The sequence below is a fragment of the Abramis brama genome (assembly GCF_963993115.1).
Source record: "Abramis brama genome assembly, chromosome: 12".
Classification (NCBI taxonomy): Eukaryota; Metazoa; Chordata; class Actinopteri; order Cypriniformes; family Leuciscidae; genus Abramis; species Abramis brama.
Window position 1 is genome coordinate 11,365,547 of NC_139974.1, and position 17,764 is coordinate 11,383,310.

Consider the following 17,764-nt stretch of genomic DNA (forward strand, 5'->3'; position numbering starts at 1 on the left):
TCCAATAACTTATCACATTAAAGAAACCTTTCAACTGACTCTGAAAACACCATGAGAAAGATGCTCAAGGTCCCTTCTCAATCGCTTGGCATAAATCTGTATTCGTTGATTGCAAACTGTGCTGAAACCATGAGCCTGTAGAACGCGCAGCAGCGCCGTGTTATTTACTTTGAAATATGCAGAGGGCGCACATTTAAATAAACCATAGCCATTTGAAGTTTAACAATCAATCACAATAAGCCATATCATGATTCCTGTCAAGAAGTTTTGTTTTTTTTGCTGAGTTTAGTAATGTTAACCTGGATTAAATAACCATGTTAACTATGAGCAACATTATCGAAAAAAGACATATTACCTAAAACAACAGCTTAAAATGTCATTTAGCTTTTTGGCTTTTAATTAACATGATTACTGGCCTAGGTGACATCATTTGTTTCAAAGGTGGAGCAAGTTATTACATTTTTTATAAGATTACAAAGTAAAACATGTTTTCTTCTGAATAGCATACGCTGATGAAGTCACACTACGCCAGTCTGCAAACATGTATTAGAAGAAAACTAAAGTTAATTTTGATTGAATGAATTTCTTATCCCAACTCTTTGGATATCATCTTACTTTTCCAGTTCTCACCCTGAAAACCCCCATGGGCTTGTGTTTTGGATAAAGCGCTGAGCAAAGTGTTGGTGCTGATGTCCACCCTAGAAAGGATGCTGGCCAGCGGATTGGCTGGAGGGGCAGTAGCAGGGGGAGTCTTCTGAGTTGAGCTTGGAGTGGAAGGTACACTTGGGGAAGACCGAGATACAGGACTTACTCCTACAGCTGCAAAGGAAAAAGCAATGATTGAATGCACAATGTTACATAAGAATGTACATTTGTCATGTAAATTATTTTACTTTTACACTTTTTACTGACAGATAGCAGAGTGGAGACACAACACAGGCCACATTCAAACCTGCATCTCTCAAATGAGCACCATGGCTTACTACTGGGCCATGGATCTGACCAGTATGCACTTTTGATAGGCTTTTTCAACCTGTGTATAACATGCTGTATCAAACTACAACATCTCACCTGAGTTCTTCATAACGTTTGTGATTGTGCTGAGGATGGAGCTGATCTTGCCTAGATCAACGCCTGCAAGGTTGACTGGCAGTGACTGTGTGGTTGGTGTGGTTGGTGTTGTTGTTGTTGTTGTTGTTACTGTTGAAGGAACTGCCACTGCTGTGGTCATGATCTGCTTTGTTTGTGTGCCTTCATTTGTTTGTAAAGATTCTGTGACATTTGGAGGGACAGACGACTGTTTGGACACAACAGCAGGGGCCACACGTTCCTCTACTGTAAGGAGGAAACAAAATTAAGAAGTAATTTAATAAAACCCTGCACCATAACAGCTTAACAGCTTTTATTGAATGTGAGAAACATGCTGAATGCCAAATATAACATAGTAAAGGTGCTCTAGTACCTATGATGGCAGGAGTTTCTGTTTCCTCTACATCCGAGAGCTCCATGTCCTCTATGTCACGATTGTCTTTTTCTCCCACAGAGACACTTGGTGGTGGGGAACCCCCATCAGATGAGAGGGGGCTGGGAGCATCAGCCAAAGCAATAAGGTCCTCCTCCATCGCCTGCCCATCCAGCTCTGGGTCTGGGGTACCAATCTTTTCCAGAGCGTGGAAAGGTGACTCGGAGCCCGTTGGTGAAGGGGCATCTTCAATGGGAGAGGGGACGGGGGAGTCATCTGGATCAGGCACCATAGCCTTCAGTGCATCGAGTTTGCGCTTAAGGTGCGACACCCGGTTCGCAAATGTCTCGTAGGCCTGGAAATGTATGATTTGAAGAGATGTTCCACTATTAATATCACAATATTTGCACATCAACAATATGAGCAATACGAACATACATTACTGTTCAAAAGTTTGGGGTCAGTAAGCTTATTTTTAAAGAAATGAATGATTTCATTCAGCAAGGATACATTTCATTGATTAAACGTGTCAGTAAAGATATTTTACAAAAGAGTTTTCCATTTTAAATTAATACTGTTGGATTGAAATGTCTTATCAATAAATCCTGGGGAAAAAACGGATCACGGTTTCCACATATATATTAAGCAGTTTTTTAATATTATAAAAAACTATTATAATATTATCAATATTAATATTGATATAAGACTGGACTAATGGCTGCTGAAAATTTTGCTTTACCATCACAGCAATAAATTACATTTTAAAATATATATTAAATTGAAACTAGTTATTTTAAATTGAAAGAATATATATAACAATATTACTGCTTTTACTGTATTTATCATCAAATAAATGCAGCCTTGAGCATAAGACGCTTCTCTCAACAACATTTAAAGTTATATATAAGTGTATATTTTATATTATTTTGTTTAAACCAATATTGTGAATATTGCATTGATGTTAACATGATTTTCACCATGAAGTTCCCTAGATTGTGTCCACTCACAAATAATAATAAAAATGAAAATGTCAGAGCACATTATATATTATATATATATATATATATATATATATATATATATATATATATATATATATATATATATATATATATATATATATATATATATATATATATACACACACATACATACACACTACCGGTCAAAAGTTTTAGATCGGTAAGATTTTTAATATTTTTAAAAGAAGTCTCTTCTGCTCACCAAGGCTGCATTTATTTGATTAAAAATACAAACAAAAACAGACATACTGTGAAATATTATTACAATTTAAAACAGCCGTTTTCTATGTGAATATACAGTAAAGTGTAATTTATTCCTGTGATCAAAGCTGAATTTTCAGCATCATTACTCCAGTCTTCAGTGTCACATGATCCTTCAGAAATCATTCTAATATGATGATTTGATGCTCAAGAAACATTTCTGATTATTATCAATGTTGAAAAAAGTTTTTTACATTTTTATTTCATGATGCTATGATGAATAGAAAGTTCAAAAGAACAGCATTTATCTGAAATGGAAAGCTTTTGTAACATTAAACACTACCGTTCAAAAGTTTGGGGTCAGTAAGAATTTAAATTTTATTTTTGGGGGAAAGAAATAAAATAAATCAATACTTTTATTCATCAAGGATGAGTTAAACTGATCAAAAGTTACAGTAAATACATTTATAATGTTAGAAAATATTCTATTTTAAATAAATGCTGTTATTTTGAACTTTCTAATCATCAAATATTTTTTTTTTTAAATTGTACACAACTGTTTTCAACATTGAAAATAATAATGAATGTTTTTTTGAGCATCAAATCATCATATTAGAATGATTTCTGAAGGATCATGTGACGCTGAAGACTGGAGTAATGATGCTGAAAATTCAGCTTTGATCACAGGAATAAATTACAGTTTAAAATATATTAAAATAGAAAACAGTCATTTTAAATTGTCATAATATTTCACAATAATACTGTTTTTTTAATTGTTTTTATCAAATAAATGCAGCCTTGGTGAGCAGAAGAGACTTTTTTAAAAACATAAAAAATCTTACCGATCTAAAACTTTTGACCAGTAGTGTGTATATATATATATCGACCAGGCCTAATTATATTATCATTTATTACCACTATCAAAAACATATTAAACCTGGCAAAACTAATAAGCACAAATTACATTATCCCAGAAATGTGGAAATTTCAACAATTATTCGTAAAAGGGTTAAAACTATACACATTTTTATGAAATGGTCAAATGTGGTCATCACAGACAGGCTAAATAAAACAACATTGCTACATAATGGTCAGGATGTCTTTGTTTTTGTACAAATTCAATTGCGGCACAATGCAGCTGAAACCACTAAAAGCATTAAATGAGCATTTGGTCATTACTTCTGAAAGGGCTATTTGCTGCTTTCAAATATAAAGATAGTTTTTTATATGTGCACTGAAATATTGAGTCTGCTGGAAGACCTGAGGCTGCTGTGAGTGAGGAGATTAAGAGCTCTTGTTGAAGCAAACGGAAATAATTCGATTTCATAAAGTGCTTTTTGGAAATATAAATAAAACAACGTTTTACTTACTTCCTACGCAGCCATTTCATTTTAAAATGACCTGATGGCTCTCTACATTTATTCCAGTCTACCAGTGTGGAGAATTCATACATTTAGTAATATTCGAGAACAAACACAGCAAACTGCAGTGTAAATTATTTTGTACAGCTAATTAGCTAAGCGTAGCTAATGTATGTTTACTAAGAATACCATTTCAAATTGCACCCAAAAAAATAGTGGTCGACCGATATATCGGCCGATATTTGGCATTTTTGAAATATCGGCATTGGCCGATAAGTTTTTCTGATTGGCCGATGTGTTGAAAGCGGGACTTTTATTTTGACGGCGCTCCGGACTTTTATTTTGACGGGCGGCGCTGAGAAGAACACCAGCGCCAGAAGAGAACGGCAACGGCAGCTCCTCAGATCAAACAGTGCTCACTCACATTCTCCGTCTTCATTAATTTACGATCTCTGTCAGTCATATCTAATAGTTTGTTAGACAGAACTGGTAAACAAAGTAAGTAAATGGTAACTTATGCGAAGTAAGTAACGTAAAGCGTTTGCTTTTATATTATTTGTAACAGAAAAGGCAAACAATCAGGCTAAAATACTTTCTCATTTGCCCTCAACATTCAGCAAATGCGCATCTACGTCATTTAAACAAATCTCCGAATATCTAATAAACATTTAAATTCACAAACCTTGCAGATTTAATCGAATCCAGCTGTGATATCTTGTGAAGTGTGCATTACTGTCTGCAAGTGACGGTCGGTCCGTGCGAAGTGAGTGAATGCGAACAGAAGATCAGCTTCACGGGAGACGCGATCGAAAAACTTTAAATCCTTCATTTTAAAATATGCTGATATATAACCAGTTGCCAACTGTGTCATATTCATATCGTTTTCACTGTGCTGTATGTAAAATTAGCGTTACCTTGTCTTTATTTGAAAAAATATGATTACCAGCACGAAATTACCAGATTACTGAGTGCCCTGTTACAGTGTTTACATACTTTTTATTCACATATTCATATATTTCTAAACAATTACTTTGTGAAAAATACTGTAATAGGATTGCAAATTTAAGAAGTTGCCATCTAAAGTATAAAAGCATGTTTATTTTAAAATTTTGTTTTATAATTTATTAAATATTGATTAAAATAAATATATATAAAAATATTGGCTTTATATCGGCCATCGGCCACCCTGCTCTCCAAGATATCGGCATCGGCCATCAAAAAACCAATATCGGTCGACCACTACCAAAAAATATCATTAAAGTCCCCCTGTGGTGAAAATCAAGCTTTTAATATTGTTTATGTGGTGTTTTTAATATGCTTTAAGACAAACCATGAGCAAATTCATAAGTCAACATATTTGCAGAGTATTTTCCCCTTAAAACTGCAGTGAAATCGCTGGTGTTTCTGATGTCACAAACTACCTTGCAACCAATCACGTTAACGTGTGATCGTCAATGAGTGGTTCTCTGAACTGGTGTGAATGAGTGGAGGCTACTTTGCATATTCATAGAACCACGTATACTAAATGAGGCACGGGTGTAGAGTTACATTCAAGCTATTTTAAGGCATAAAGACATTTTTAATCAAGGAAAAAAAAAAAACATTTAAATATGTAATTTTGGTGATCAAATATGAGTTTTAAAGGATAATTCCGGTATTTAGCACTTTGAGTCTCTTTTCTGGTTTGTTTTGGATGAACTAGAGTGGTGGACACAGAAATTTTGACGATGGGTCCTGTCTTGACTTTTTGACTCGTTTAGAATCGCCTTTGACCGCTTCAGAGTGGCTGGCTACCGGCACGAACATGTCCTTAAAACAACCCTTAACCCTTAACGTTCGTTTTCAAAACTGTGCAACTCACAGAATGGTTAGTGGTGTTCGTTGATGATTAAAAACAAATATATCGGCGCAATGTATGATTTCAATCCGTGTTATTTGCTATAGTGGAACTATTTTTTCAGATACCTCACAACCGCCTATAAACTTCCGCTCGATATTTGAGTCTGAAGCGCAGTAATATCAACGAGCAATGAGTCCTCCAACAGAAATCAATGGGATTTTACAAAATGCCAAATAAAACACGACAGAAACTGTATTTCGCTGCGCTACTTGTTTTGGAACATCAACGAACATCACTAACCACTCTGTGAGTTGCACAGTTTTGAAAACGAACGTTAAGGGTTGTTTTAAGGACATGTTTGTGCATGCCCGTAGCCAGCCACTCTGAAGCGGTCAAAGGCGATTCTAAACGAGTCAAAAAGTCAAGACAGGACCCATCGTCAAAATTTCTGTGTCCACCACTCTAGTTCATCCAAAACAAACCAGAAAAGAGACTCAAAGTGCTAAATACCGGAATTATCCTTTAAGGGATAAAATTATTACTTTAAACTAATCTGCAGTACTCACTTTAGCCACAATCTTGACCTCTTTATATTGCATCTCGTAGAAAATGTCTGCACTCTCCAGAGCTTCCATCAAAGGAGGGCCTTTTTTGACCTCTCCATCCAGAAAGGAAACAAACTCCTGTAGCTTTGTGCTCCCATCTTCAAAGTCTTTAGAAAACCTTTTACCTCCTGCCTTGTCTAAAGTGTGAGATGCAGAAAAAAAAGCATGAACACGTGAAAAATATCTATAATTCATGCAGATCCATTTATTACAAATTCAGAATATTAATAAGATACCGTTTACCGACCTTTCAGTTTCTTCAGAGCCTCTGTGCTGCACACATCCACTCTCATTGCAGCTAACTGTTTCTCTTTGAGCTCAATCTCATCCATTGAATTCCTGTACGTGGACAGATGCTCGATAAACGCTGAGGGCTGACAGGTTAAAATAAAAACAAGTAGGTTAGAAGTTAAATAAACTATAATCATTTTTAAATTTGACCAACCAAGGGGCCCACAGAGTCATTCAAGTCTAGTGGGATTGTGGGAATATTGAATATTTACCACAAACTCAGCGACAATCTTGGATTTCAGGGCTGATCTGGTGTTGACTGGAGCTGAAACTAAAATTAAGGGGGAAAAAAATCATTACTTCATTATAAAAATTATTAAAAAAAGTTTTTAACTTTTATTACATTAAACCACACTGTATAATATATATTAAAACGCTAAACACTGACAGGCACATCAAATATTCTCAAGAGCAACATTAACATCCTTAAAGAGGTCATATGATGCTATTTTAAAAGTTTATTATTTACATTTTTAGGGTGAAACAGAATTGGTTAACATGCTTTAATGGTTAAAAAAACATTTTTCACATACTGTACATTATTGTATCTCCTCTATTCCCAGTCTCTCTGAAACATGCTACAAAGCCCATCCTTCTGAAAAGCTCAGAGTGCTCTGATTGGCCAGCTGACCCTGTGCGTTGTGATTGGCCAAACACTTCAACTGTTTGTCGGAAATGTAACGCTCCTTACCATAATCAAGGCTTCTAAAAGCATTTGTAAACTGTGTGTAATCTGTGTAACTGTGCAGATCGTATACATGCACAAACAGATACATTAAAGGCATGTATTCACACTAAAGGAAAAAGAAAACATTAAAAAGCATCATATGACCCCTTTAAATCTTAAAGTGCAATTCAGACCTTTCACTGGTTCTTCTTTCCGAACCAAATTGTTCCTCAGCTGACTGATGAACTCCTCTGAATAGACATTTCTCTCTTCCCAAATGGACAGTATCCTCACCACTGACTTGTTCACCTTAGAATCCTTTGTGGCACTGAAATGAAATCACATACATTTATAAAGATTCATAAGGTTAATTTCACAATGCAAATGATAGATTTTGGAAAATAATTTGCATGCAATGAGTCACATTTAATAAAGCAACCACATCTACAATATTAGATGAGTTAATTATTGGGTAACTGTGTGGAATGAAAGTGACTCAGGGAAAAATACTTCCAGAACTAGGAATGCAGAGGAAGTGTGTGGCCGTGCAGAAGAATAATATAACGATGTAGCTCGCTGATTAACTACCACAGTACGATGCATCATTTGAGGAACTAACCAACTAGCCACGACTTGTTTGCTGAAACCGTAGTACCATGGTCGCACCTCCATTGTTTGAACCACATTTGTTTAACAATATAGGACTGTTGTTAAGGATGGCACGTGCAGGTAGAGGAGTAATAACTTCTGATTAAACTGATTAATCTGTTAGCTTGCTTATTAATAAGCCCAAGATCATGATCTATTTAAGTCCACGTCATTTAACAAGAACTGCTTCTAAACACAGCTTGAGAGCTGTAGTTCCAACCACCTAAATGTGCAATGCTGTTTGCACATTCACTGGATTTTTTGGACCAAATATTTTAACTATGTTTGTAACGACGAAACTTGTGACCATAGTTGGCTAACGATGATTTTGGGAAACGCACCCCTGGTTAGTCTCATATTGTCGCAGTCTCACCTGATGAGGTTCATAGCTTCTGGTAGCATATCAGTGAAGGTGGTCCGGTAGACTATGGCATTTTTCCTTTTACAGTTCTGAATGACATCATTCGCCAGATAGAAGAGATTGAGCCTGTGTGCTGCATCCGCTGGGAAAAGAACAAGGAAAAGTTTAACTTCATTAAAAAAACAACTTAGTTTAATGGTGCACTTATAATGGCAAGACCTTTGTCTAACATTAGTGAAGATGGGCAAACCATAATGAGGTGTAAAAATCCATGCTAAATAACATTGAATAATTTATTTGTAAGAAATTCACAAATTTCAGCATTCTCTTTAAAAATCCATTAGAAGCAACTATTATCGAAATATATCTACTTTCAGACCAACAAGATATGGGTGTTTCTTCAACTAAGTTTATGGCCCAGAGCTAGTGTTTGAAGCTCAGTCTGATACTATAGAAGAGCAATGGTACATTTAATAAGAGTAGAATATTTAAATGTTCCCTATAAAAATGAGGTTTTTGCACATTACTGCTGTTAATAAAATTCTATCTGCACATCAATTCAAGCTCAGTGCTTCACTGTTACATTTCCAATAAACAAACATGTAATATTATTAGTAAATGCACTTATTAATGCAAAACAATAGTAATTCTATGATTAAATTAACTTTGATACATTTTCCTAGCCTGGAAATCCAGACCCAAATCTAAAAGATTAAGGGTCTGGCATCGACTAATGAAAATCGCCCAGCTCGAGGGGCGGCACCAAGCATGCATTTGAAAATCTCACTGCACGCAATTGGATAACATTACGACCAATCACAACAACACACGGGCTGACGTATCCAGAGCCCCATCCGCTTAGCTACCAGCTAGTGATGGGCATTCCGGCTCTTTTCCGTGAGCCGGCTCGTTTGACTCGGCTCACTGAAAAGAGCCGGCTCTTTTTGACTCACAAACGGCTCTTTAAAAAATATATGTTTTAACTCGCTGAAAGTCCACCACACAACTGTGCAACGTGACTATTCACATATTTAATTGTCCATAACAACCCAAAAACTAGCCTGCTTGCCTTGCACATCTAATTAATGGGCAAAGTTATGACCGACTATTTTTCTTACCTTCTTTTTTTTTTTAACTTTTTAATGTGGATATTATTGAGCTTGTAGTTTAGCTCTTGCGTTCTTCTGAACATCTTGCGCTGCAATTGCCCGATGTCATTTCTGAGTCATATCAGACCATTATCTGTCTCTCTTTTAAATGCATATTCCACAGTGGTAGTAGGCTACGATTGGCTGTTTTAAAATATAATTAATATCGAAACAAAATAACCCAGGCGGTCTCATCTAAGAGACGTTTAGGCCTCCTCCAATAGTACTGACAGCTGGGCATAGCTTGCAGGTTTGCTTAGTAGCAAACTTTTTTCATTTGTTTGGTTCAACCGCCACCCGCCCGAATTTAATTAAAATATTATTTTTCGTCACGTCATCCGCCTGATCCGCGGTTTATCCGCATCTCTAGTGTGTGTGTGTGTGAGTTTGCTCGGCCCTCCCTCATGCAGTTTAATTGGTTGACATCGCGTGTATGATTGACAGGAACAGAATGTGAGGCTGATCAGACAGTCGAAACAAATGTGTGTGCGCCTTTAGGCCTATATAATTATGTTTTTGTTGGTTTTTGAATTAGTCAATTATTTTAAATGCAATTAAAATCATTCATTATTTCATTATTAGCCTACATAATGATTTAATTTCTATAGGCTATATTTTTAAAAATAGAGTCGGCTCTTCAGATATGCGAGCCGGCTCCCGTCGTTCACCTACAAGAGCCGGCTCTTAGATCCGGCTCATTCGCGAACGACCCATCACTACTACCAGCAGAGCTAACTGGTAGATTAGACTCTTGCCGTATCCGCTCGGCAAAACAGCAAAAACGTCCTTCTTGTAAAGGAAGGATTCGAGCGCCGTCTTACGTTCCTCTTTTAGGTAAAAAGCCAAGTCTAACTCGTTCATTGTAGCGGCCAAAGCCGTTTCAAACAACTGGTGTTCATCCATAGCCATCTTGCAATGTTTACTAATGACTTCGACGTCACAGCACTGTCGTCATCTGTTTAGCCTGCCTATTAGGGATGGGCATGATTAATCGACGATCGATAATTGATCGTTAAGAATTTCGTCGATCACGTTTATTTGTTATCGATTAAACTAATGCAGGTTGCGTTGCGTAGTGTGAGTCTTGAAGCAATGGAATTCATTTTAGCGCGGAGGTATACCTGTGCATCCCGGCAAAGTCAGTCCCCTCAGAGCGGGTGTTTTCGGCGGCTGGACTGGCTGTCACCAGGTTGCGGTCGCGTCTGATCCCAGATCATGTCAACATGCTTATCTTTCTCAACAGAAATCAGTAGACTGGTGCAGAAGTTCTATGGGAACTTCATGCGTTTTCTCAGATCGGATAGCTATCTGATTTATCAAAACGATTCCATTTACACCTGGTCACATAAATGTGTTTTTGCAAAACGGATATAAATCCAATCTTGAATTCCCGCGCTATATGCATATTTAAATTGTTGCACGTCACCGAAAGCAACTGATATGAGCTGCATTTTATTGATCATCAGCGAAAATTTCTAAATCAAAGACCGCAACAAGATATTGCGGCAACAGCCCTGGTAAGATCATTTCGGTTCTTTACTTTTAATGAAGATGATTGTGTGTTGATGAATGACTTTCACTTTGATTTGCGATAGTTTGCACGTTGGCTTGATGAATAGATGCTCATCTGTGGTGATGCGTGTTGAAGTAGCGTCGTCATATCTGGCTATAACATGACATATAGCCTATAACACGCTCTCACACGTTTATTTCTTAGCATTTTTGGGATAAGTCAAATTTACATATGTGGTTTCAACAACCAGATGCATTTACTCTTGTCCAGTTTCGTCTGGAATGCGGCACAGATCTCCTCCTGAAGTGGTTTGAGCGATCGGATTTAAATCCGTCTCGAATGCGTTTCGGAGGGCATTTACATTTGGTCTTTTCACGATCGGATAGCTATCCGATCACAGAAAATGGATGAAGTGGCCATGGGTCTCTGTTTAACAACGCCGGCTCGCAGCTGCAGGTTCCGCTGTTTTAGAGCACCGCAGGGCATATCTTCAAGTCTACCGAACGTCCAGTTTCACTGCCACAAGTTGATCTTCTTGTAATAAAGATCTCATCGAGGACAAACAAACTGTATTTTTGTATTTTCATTGCATTTTTAATTTATAAAAAGTTAAAGAAATAATGAATTTCAATATAAAATATTAATGATTAATCGATAGTCGATCGTTAATTCTCCCGACGATCGACTAAGAAAATTTAATCGAATGCCCATCCCTACTGCCTATATCAGATAACCCGATGTGATTGGTGCAGCTCGGATACAAGGGCATATTTAATGAGCATCAGACTCTACACCAGAGTAAACTCGCTGAGCAAATTCAACTTGTGCTCTCGCGAGAACTCTGGATTTCCAGGGTAACATTTTCCCCCACCGCTACACAGTAAAACTGTCTTGGAAAGTTATGTGTACATTTATTTTTAAATCCCTTTTATGATCAGATTTTGTTGTACCCTTGTCTCAGGCACATATTAAAACTATGACATTCTTTTCTGTGTGAAATTAACTACATTTATACAAAAGTAAAAGCTATCTTTAAAGCACATTCATTTCCACTACAGAAGGTAATAAAAAAGCAATACATATTAGTAATTCCATCTGTTAAATGGTTAAAAAAAATACTTCTCACTGCCTTGATCATCATCATTCCATCTATCCATTACCATTTCAGTCGTATTCTACAGCAATCTCAATCTCCATACACGAAAGACTGTCTATGAATTTTCTTGGCAATGATTGTTTTCAGGGGTTGTTTGCCAGGTCTTTCCCCGACCCTCCCCATTACATGGCTTTGGGACTCACACACGCATTTACACCTACGGACAATTTAGCATCTTTAGTTCTCCTATACTGCATGTTTTTGGATTGTGGGGGAAACAGGAGCACCCGGAGGAAACCCACACAGACACAAGGAGAACATGCAAACTCCACATAAAAAAGACTCCTGACTCAGCCAGGGATCTTCTTGCTGTGAGGCGACAGTACTACCCACTGAGCCACTGTTCCGCCTGATCATCATCACTGCGGTTTAATAAATCACAACAACCATCACAATGTGTGCAATGATCTGAGCCTCCAAGTTGTGTATTCGGGTCAATGACAAATAAAGCTTTGAAAAAGGTTTTATATATATATTTTATTTATAATTTTTTTTAAACTATATTATATTATATATATTATATTAATTTTTTTAAACACATTGTTCCTGACACAAAAATATGCATAAATGTGGAATATATTTGTGTATATGTATATATATATATATATATATATATATATATATATATATATATATATATATATATATATACATATATATACACAAATATATTCCAAATTTATGCATATTTTTGTGTCAGGAACAATGCGTTTAAAAAAAATTCAATTATTAAACAAGCGTTTAAAAATTATTTTGGACTTTTTTGTCAGGTGGTACAACCAAATATTTGTATTCCTAATTTTATTGTGAAATCTTGTTTTGTGCTTGTGCATTTTATTCATATTAAATTTATATTACACAGATGGCAATTAAATTAACACACGACCTTGGAGTTGGGAGAAAAACACTAACATAAAGATTTAAAATGAGCTGTTATTGTGGCAGCAATTATATACATTGAAAATACAAACCAAGCAACTTTATGTTTACCTCATGTAAATAAGTGGCTGCATTAACTTATTTCCACTAATTTCCATATTTTTAAAATGACATCCATTATTTTGAAATAAAATGCAAGACAGAAAACCATTTTAACTATAGCATGTCTAGCTTCCTATTTTTAAACAAGATATTTAAATAAATAATAAAGAGGACATTGTTTTCCTATTATTAAATTAAATATGAATTTATTATTATTATTATTATTATTATTATTCCAAGCATAGGACATTTTATTTAAAGCAGACAATCCTGCGACTGACCACGTGAGCAGAATGTTCCCGGGTTCGTAGAATCACAAAAACCGCCTTGCGAATGCACGAGTTTTATCACTGAGGTGCCATGAAAATTCATTTTTACAGACATCCACATGAGAAACCATTAACATCTGAATAGGACTTTTTACTAAGAATTAACAAAAGTCAAAGAAACAAGTTGTGCGATTTAGGGCTGCAACAAGTAATCAATAAATTGTTAATAATTAATCATGAAAAGTCATGTGCTATTTACAGAGAACCTCCATCTGTGACATCACTTTCAAGTAGTAGAAAATGCATTTCTGCGAAAAAAAATCTTAATGCAGACATTACCATTTTGCATCCTAACAGCAAGAGATTAAATACCATAACAATGGTATAGTTCAAAAAACTACTAGACAGAGCGCAACCATTTCAACCATCTTTGTTAAAAATCAAATTTAGGTTTGTATATTCATACAAACAGTAACTTTAAAGGACAATTCCAGTGAAAAATGAACCTAGGGGTAATTAACACATGGTTACCGAGTCGATTGATCCCTGGGATGCGTTTTCATGAAAATCGAATGTAAAGAGTTTTATCTCTAAAAACAGATTAGCTTATAACGCTAGTATATGGGGCACAGAGTAAGTAAAAGTAAATCGCTAGTCAGAGGTGGACGAAGTACACAACTTTCTTACTTGAGTGAAAGTATAGATACTACTGGTCAAATATTATTCCGTTACAAGTAAAAGTTGTAAAGACCTTTTAGACCATTTTTACTTAAGTAAAAGTACAGAAGTACTCGTTTTTAAAAATACTTAAGTATCAAAAGTAAAAAGTAAATGTCAATGCATTGTTTTATTATCGTTGCATTGTTGTATGTAATACTTAAAGTACCTTATGCCTCTGAATCTATGCCTGCCTACCCTCATATCAATATCAAATTTATTTCTAGAACACAGTTCCAGTAGTGGGATTGAATGTGAGATTGAATAAGTGCACTCAATAACGTCCACAATGGTTTCGGACACCCAAATGGATGTTCCCTCAAATACTGCCCTATTTAAAGTTTTTTGGCTTTTAGTATGAATATGTTAGCCTTACTGTTATCTATAAGCTAGTGCGCTCCAAAAAAGTGACAAAATTCACATTTAGAAGACCAAACCCAACATTGAAAATGAAAATCAGGTTTATGTCAGAATCCAATGTCAGATTGACGTTGATCTCCAACATTGGACAGACGTTGTATTGTGGTTGAAAATGAAAATCGTGTTGACCCAACATCAGTCGGGTTCTGACGTCAACCCGACTTTTATTTTCAATCAATATCCAACGTCAATCTGACGTCGGGTTCTGATGTCAGTCAGATGCAGCGTTCTGGGGCCGGTTGCACCAGCTGTGCGTAAGTTATAACTTAGCCTAGTTTTGACGTAAATGGACACTAAGTTACGACTTACGCACTTCTAAATATTTTTGCGTTGCACCATTAAACTTAGTTGAAGCGTAACTCTACGTATAAACTAAATATTTACGGCAGCCTCCGATCAGGAGTAGCCTAACGGATGGAATAAAATATCAGACAGACTGAACTGCATCAATAAGCTCTTCTTTTACCTGACAGACTTCAATTCTTTAGACATATATGATTATGCTGACATTTACACTCGCTTACATTTTAAGAGAGAGAACATTATGTGAAAAGATTACTTTGTTAGCGGCTATCTTTAACACAAACCCATCCTAAACAGCATGCCGCTGTGTGCATCGGTCCATGTTGTGCATGTCAAATATCAGTCATAATCAATAAACGTAATTTCTTATGCTTTTTGTATCAATATTTATTTATTGATCCTTATTCATTTCATTTCAAATACAGTTTCTGAATGTTATTTACATATAAAAACACTTATGCTATTCATGATCAAGTATCGTATTTAATGGAAACTTATTTTTACCGTTAGTAACGTGAGGCAAAAGAATGAAGGATAAACTGAAATTCACAGCATTTCAACACAACATCTGCTCACGTATTTGAAGGCTGCTATTGGATCATCGAGGCTAAACGTCATATTATGTGACTACGCATTACTTTACGGAGAGCTTACGACCTACTAGCTACGTTCTGCCTTACGAACAAATGGTGCAACGGAATAAAGTTCAGAGTTAGTTACAAACTAGCTAGTAGTTACTAAGCCTCTAGTGTGGACTTTACGTTCCAATTTAAGAATGAACTTACGAACGACTGGTGCAACCCTACCCTGATGTCAACCCGACTTTAATTTTTCCAACCAAAATGCAACCCCTGCAACCAAAATCATCCACTGACTGATGTTACTTTCTACTCAAGGACCTTGACAGATTTGTAGTGGAGTAAAAAGTACGGTATTTGTCTTTCAAATGTAGTGAAGTTAAAGTAAAAAGTTTCCAGAAAAAAACAACACTCAAGTAAAGTACAGATACTCAAAAAGTGTACTTAAGTACAGTACTTAAGTAAATGTACTTTGTTACTGTCCACCTCTGTCGCTAGTTAATACCACTAACAAGGCTCAAAATAGCCTCACACTAACACGGTAGCATAATGAGGGTCCCTACATGCAAACCGAAGCATTGAGAACTTTATGCTACCGTGTTAGTGTGAGGCTATTTTGAGCCTTGTTAGTGGTATTAACTAGCGATTTACTTTTACTTACTCTGTGCCCCATATACTAGCGTTATAAGCTAATCTGTTTTTAGAGATAAAACTCTTTACATTCGATTTTCATGAAAACGCATCCCAGGGAACGATCGACTCGGTAACCATGTGTTAATTACCCCTAGGTTCATTTTTTACCGGAATTGTCCTTTAATGGAAGTTGTTTACAGAATATAACAGTTTGATGAAAGCATCTCAACAGCACATTCACATGTGACAGCAACCTGGCAACATGAAACTATATGCTCATGACCTTATTGAAGAATTTAATATAATGTATACTATAATAATATAGTATTAATATAATATACTGTGGCCAGTTTTTTTAAATGTGTTTTTCCCCATAAAAGTGTTTTTAAGTACTATTAAGTAGCACAACATCACTGATGAAGGTGCACCGTGCAAAGCACAAATACCGTATATAATTGCATTGTAATAATAACTATTTTCATTATTGATTAGTTGTTGCAGCACTAAAAAAAATCCTATAAGCACATTCTCAGGAAAAAAAAAAAAAAGACGCTTTTATCTGGTTCAATAATTCCACAAAAAAATAACACACCATTAACAACGCCATCTAAAGAGATTGAAAAATGTCATTTATCTTGATGCCTCTACAATTACATTACTGGCATCCATCACTAATAACGCTTACACATCTACAGAATTTTTATTTAGAAGAGGTCGTCACTAACCCCTCCTCCCATTTCTCAAATAAGCAATCTGACATAGCTTTCTAAACCATAACAATACTATTTTTCCAACATATTTTTGCAGTTTCCTTACTGGTTTGATGGATTCATGCAATGTATTTCCCATCTAAATATATACTAACAATGACAAAATAGGGCAAAATACAAGACTTGTTAATAAAAATATAAATAGGATATTAATTAACAGCTAGTGGCACCATGTTATATTTATGCAGAATATTCAAGATATTCAAGAACATAATTTGATAAATGTTTGTTCTGTCATCTAAAAAAGCAGTTTAAAATCCCACAATATTTTCACGTCATGCCAAATGTCACCCAATTTAACACAGACCATTTTCCAGTGCATTGTGCACAAACACTGACCACACCATGCAATAATTTCATATAATTGTACAGTGCAATCAATGAATGTCATAAAAAGCTCAAAATAACAAAAAGCATAGGCTAAAGCTTCAACCAACAACTAGGATACCAATAACTGTTTTATACACTGTTTGAGTCAGTAAGATTTTTTCTTTAAGAAATGAATGCTTTTATTCAGCAAAGATGCATTAAATTGCTCAAAAGTGAAAGTAAATTCATCATGAACATATATATATAAATAAAAAAATGCTGTTCTTCTTTCCATTTATCAAAGAATCCTGAAATGAATGTATCACAGTTTCCACACAAAATATTAAGCAGCACAACTGTTTTCAACATTGATGACAATTAAGAAAAAATTCTTGAGCATCAAACCAGCATTTTAGACTGATTTCTGATGGATCGTGTGATACTGAAGACTGGAGTAATGATGCTGAAAATTCAGCTTTGCATCGCAGGAAAAAAGTACTTTTTAAACT

The 17,764-nt window shown here is 35.6% G+C and overlaps 1 protein-coding gene across 4 annotated transcripts in view; it reads right to left on the reverse strand.

The window, feature by feature from the left end:
* celf3a (cugbp, Elav-like family member 3a) overlaps positions 1-17,764 on the reverse strand; it is a 64,237-nt gene that overhangs the window by 39,531 nt on the left and 6,942 nt on the right. For 2 of the 4 annotated variants that reach the window (XR_014608477.1, XM_084131332.1), the window contains exons 2-9: positions 8,471-8,600; positions 7,644-7,777; positions 6,995-7,053; positions 6,739-6,865; positions 6,453-6,628; positions 1,463-1,817; positions 1,072-1,335; positions 616-819 (exon numbers count right to left, since the gene is read on the reverse strand). Coding sequence is in view for 2 of the 4 variants with exons in the window: in XM_084131332.1 (XP_083987458.1) it covers positions 616-819; positions 1,072-1,335; positions 1,463-1,817; positions 6,453-6,628; positions 6,739-6,865; positions 6,995-7,053; positions 7,644-7,777; positions 8,471-8,600 (1,449 nt within the window). In the remaining 2 variants the exon portion in view is untranslated. The remainder of the gene's footprint in view (positions 1-615; positions 820-1,071; positions 1,336-1,462; positions 1,818-6,452; positions 6,629-6,738; positions 6,866-6,994; positions 7,054-7,643; positions 7,778-8,470; positions 8,601-17,764) is intronic. The other 2 variants (XR_014608478.1, XM_084131333.1) reach the window with 1 other exon arrangement.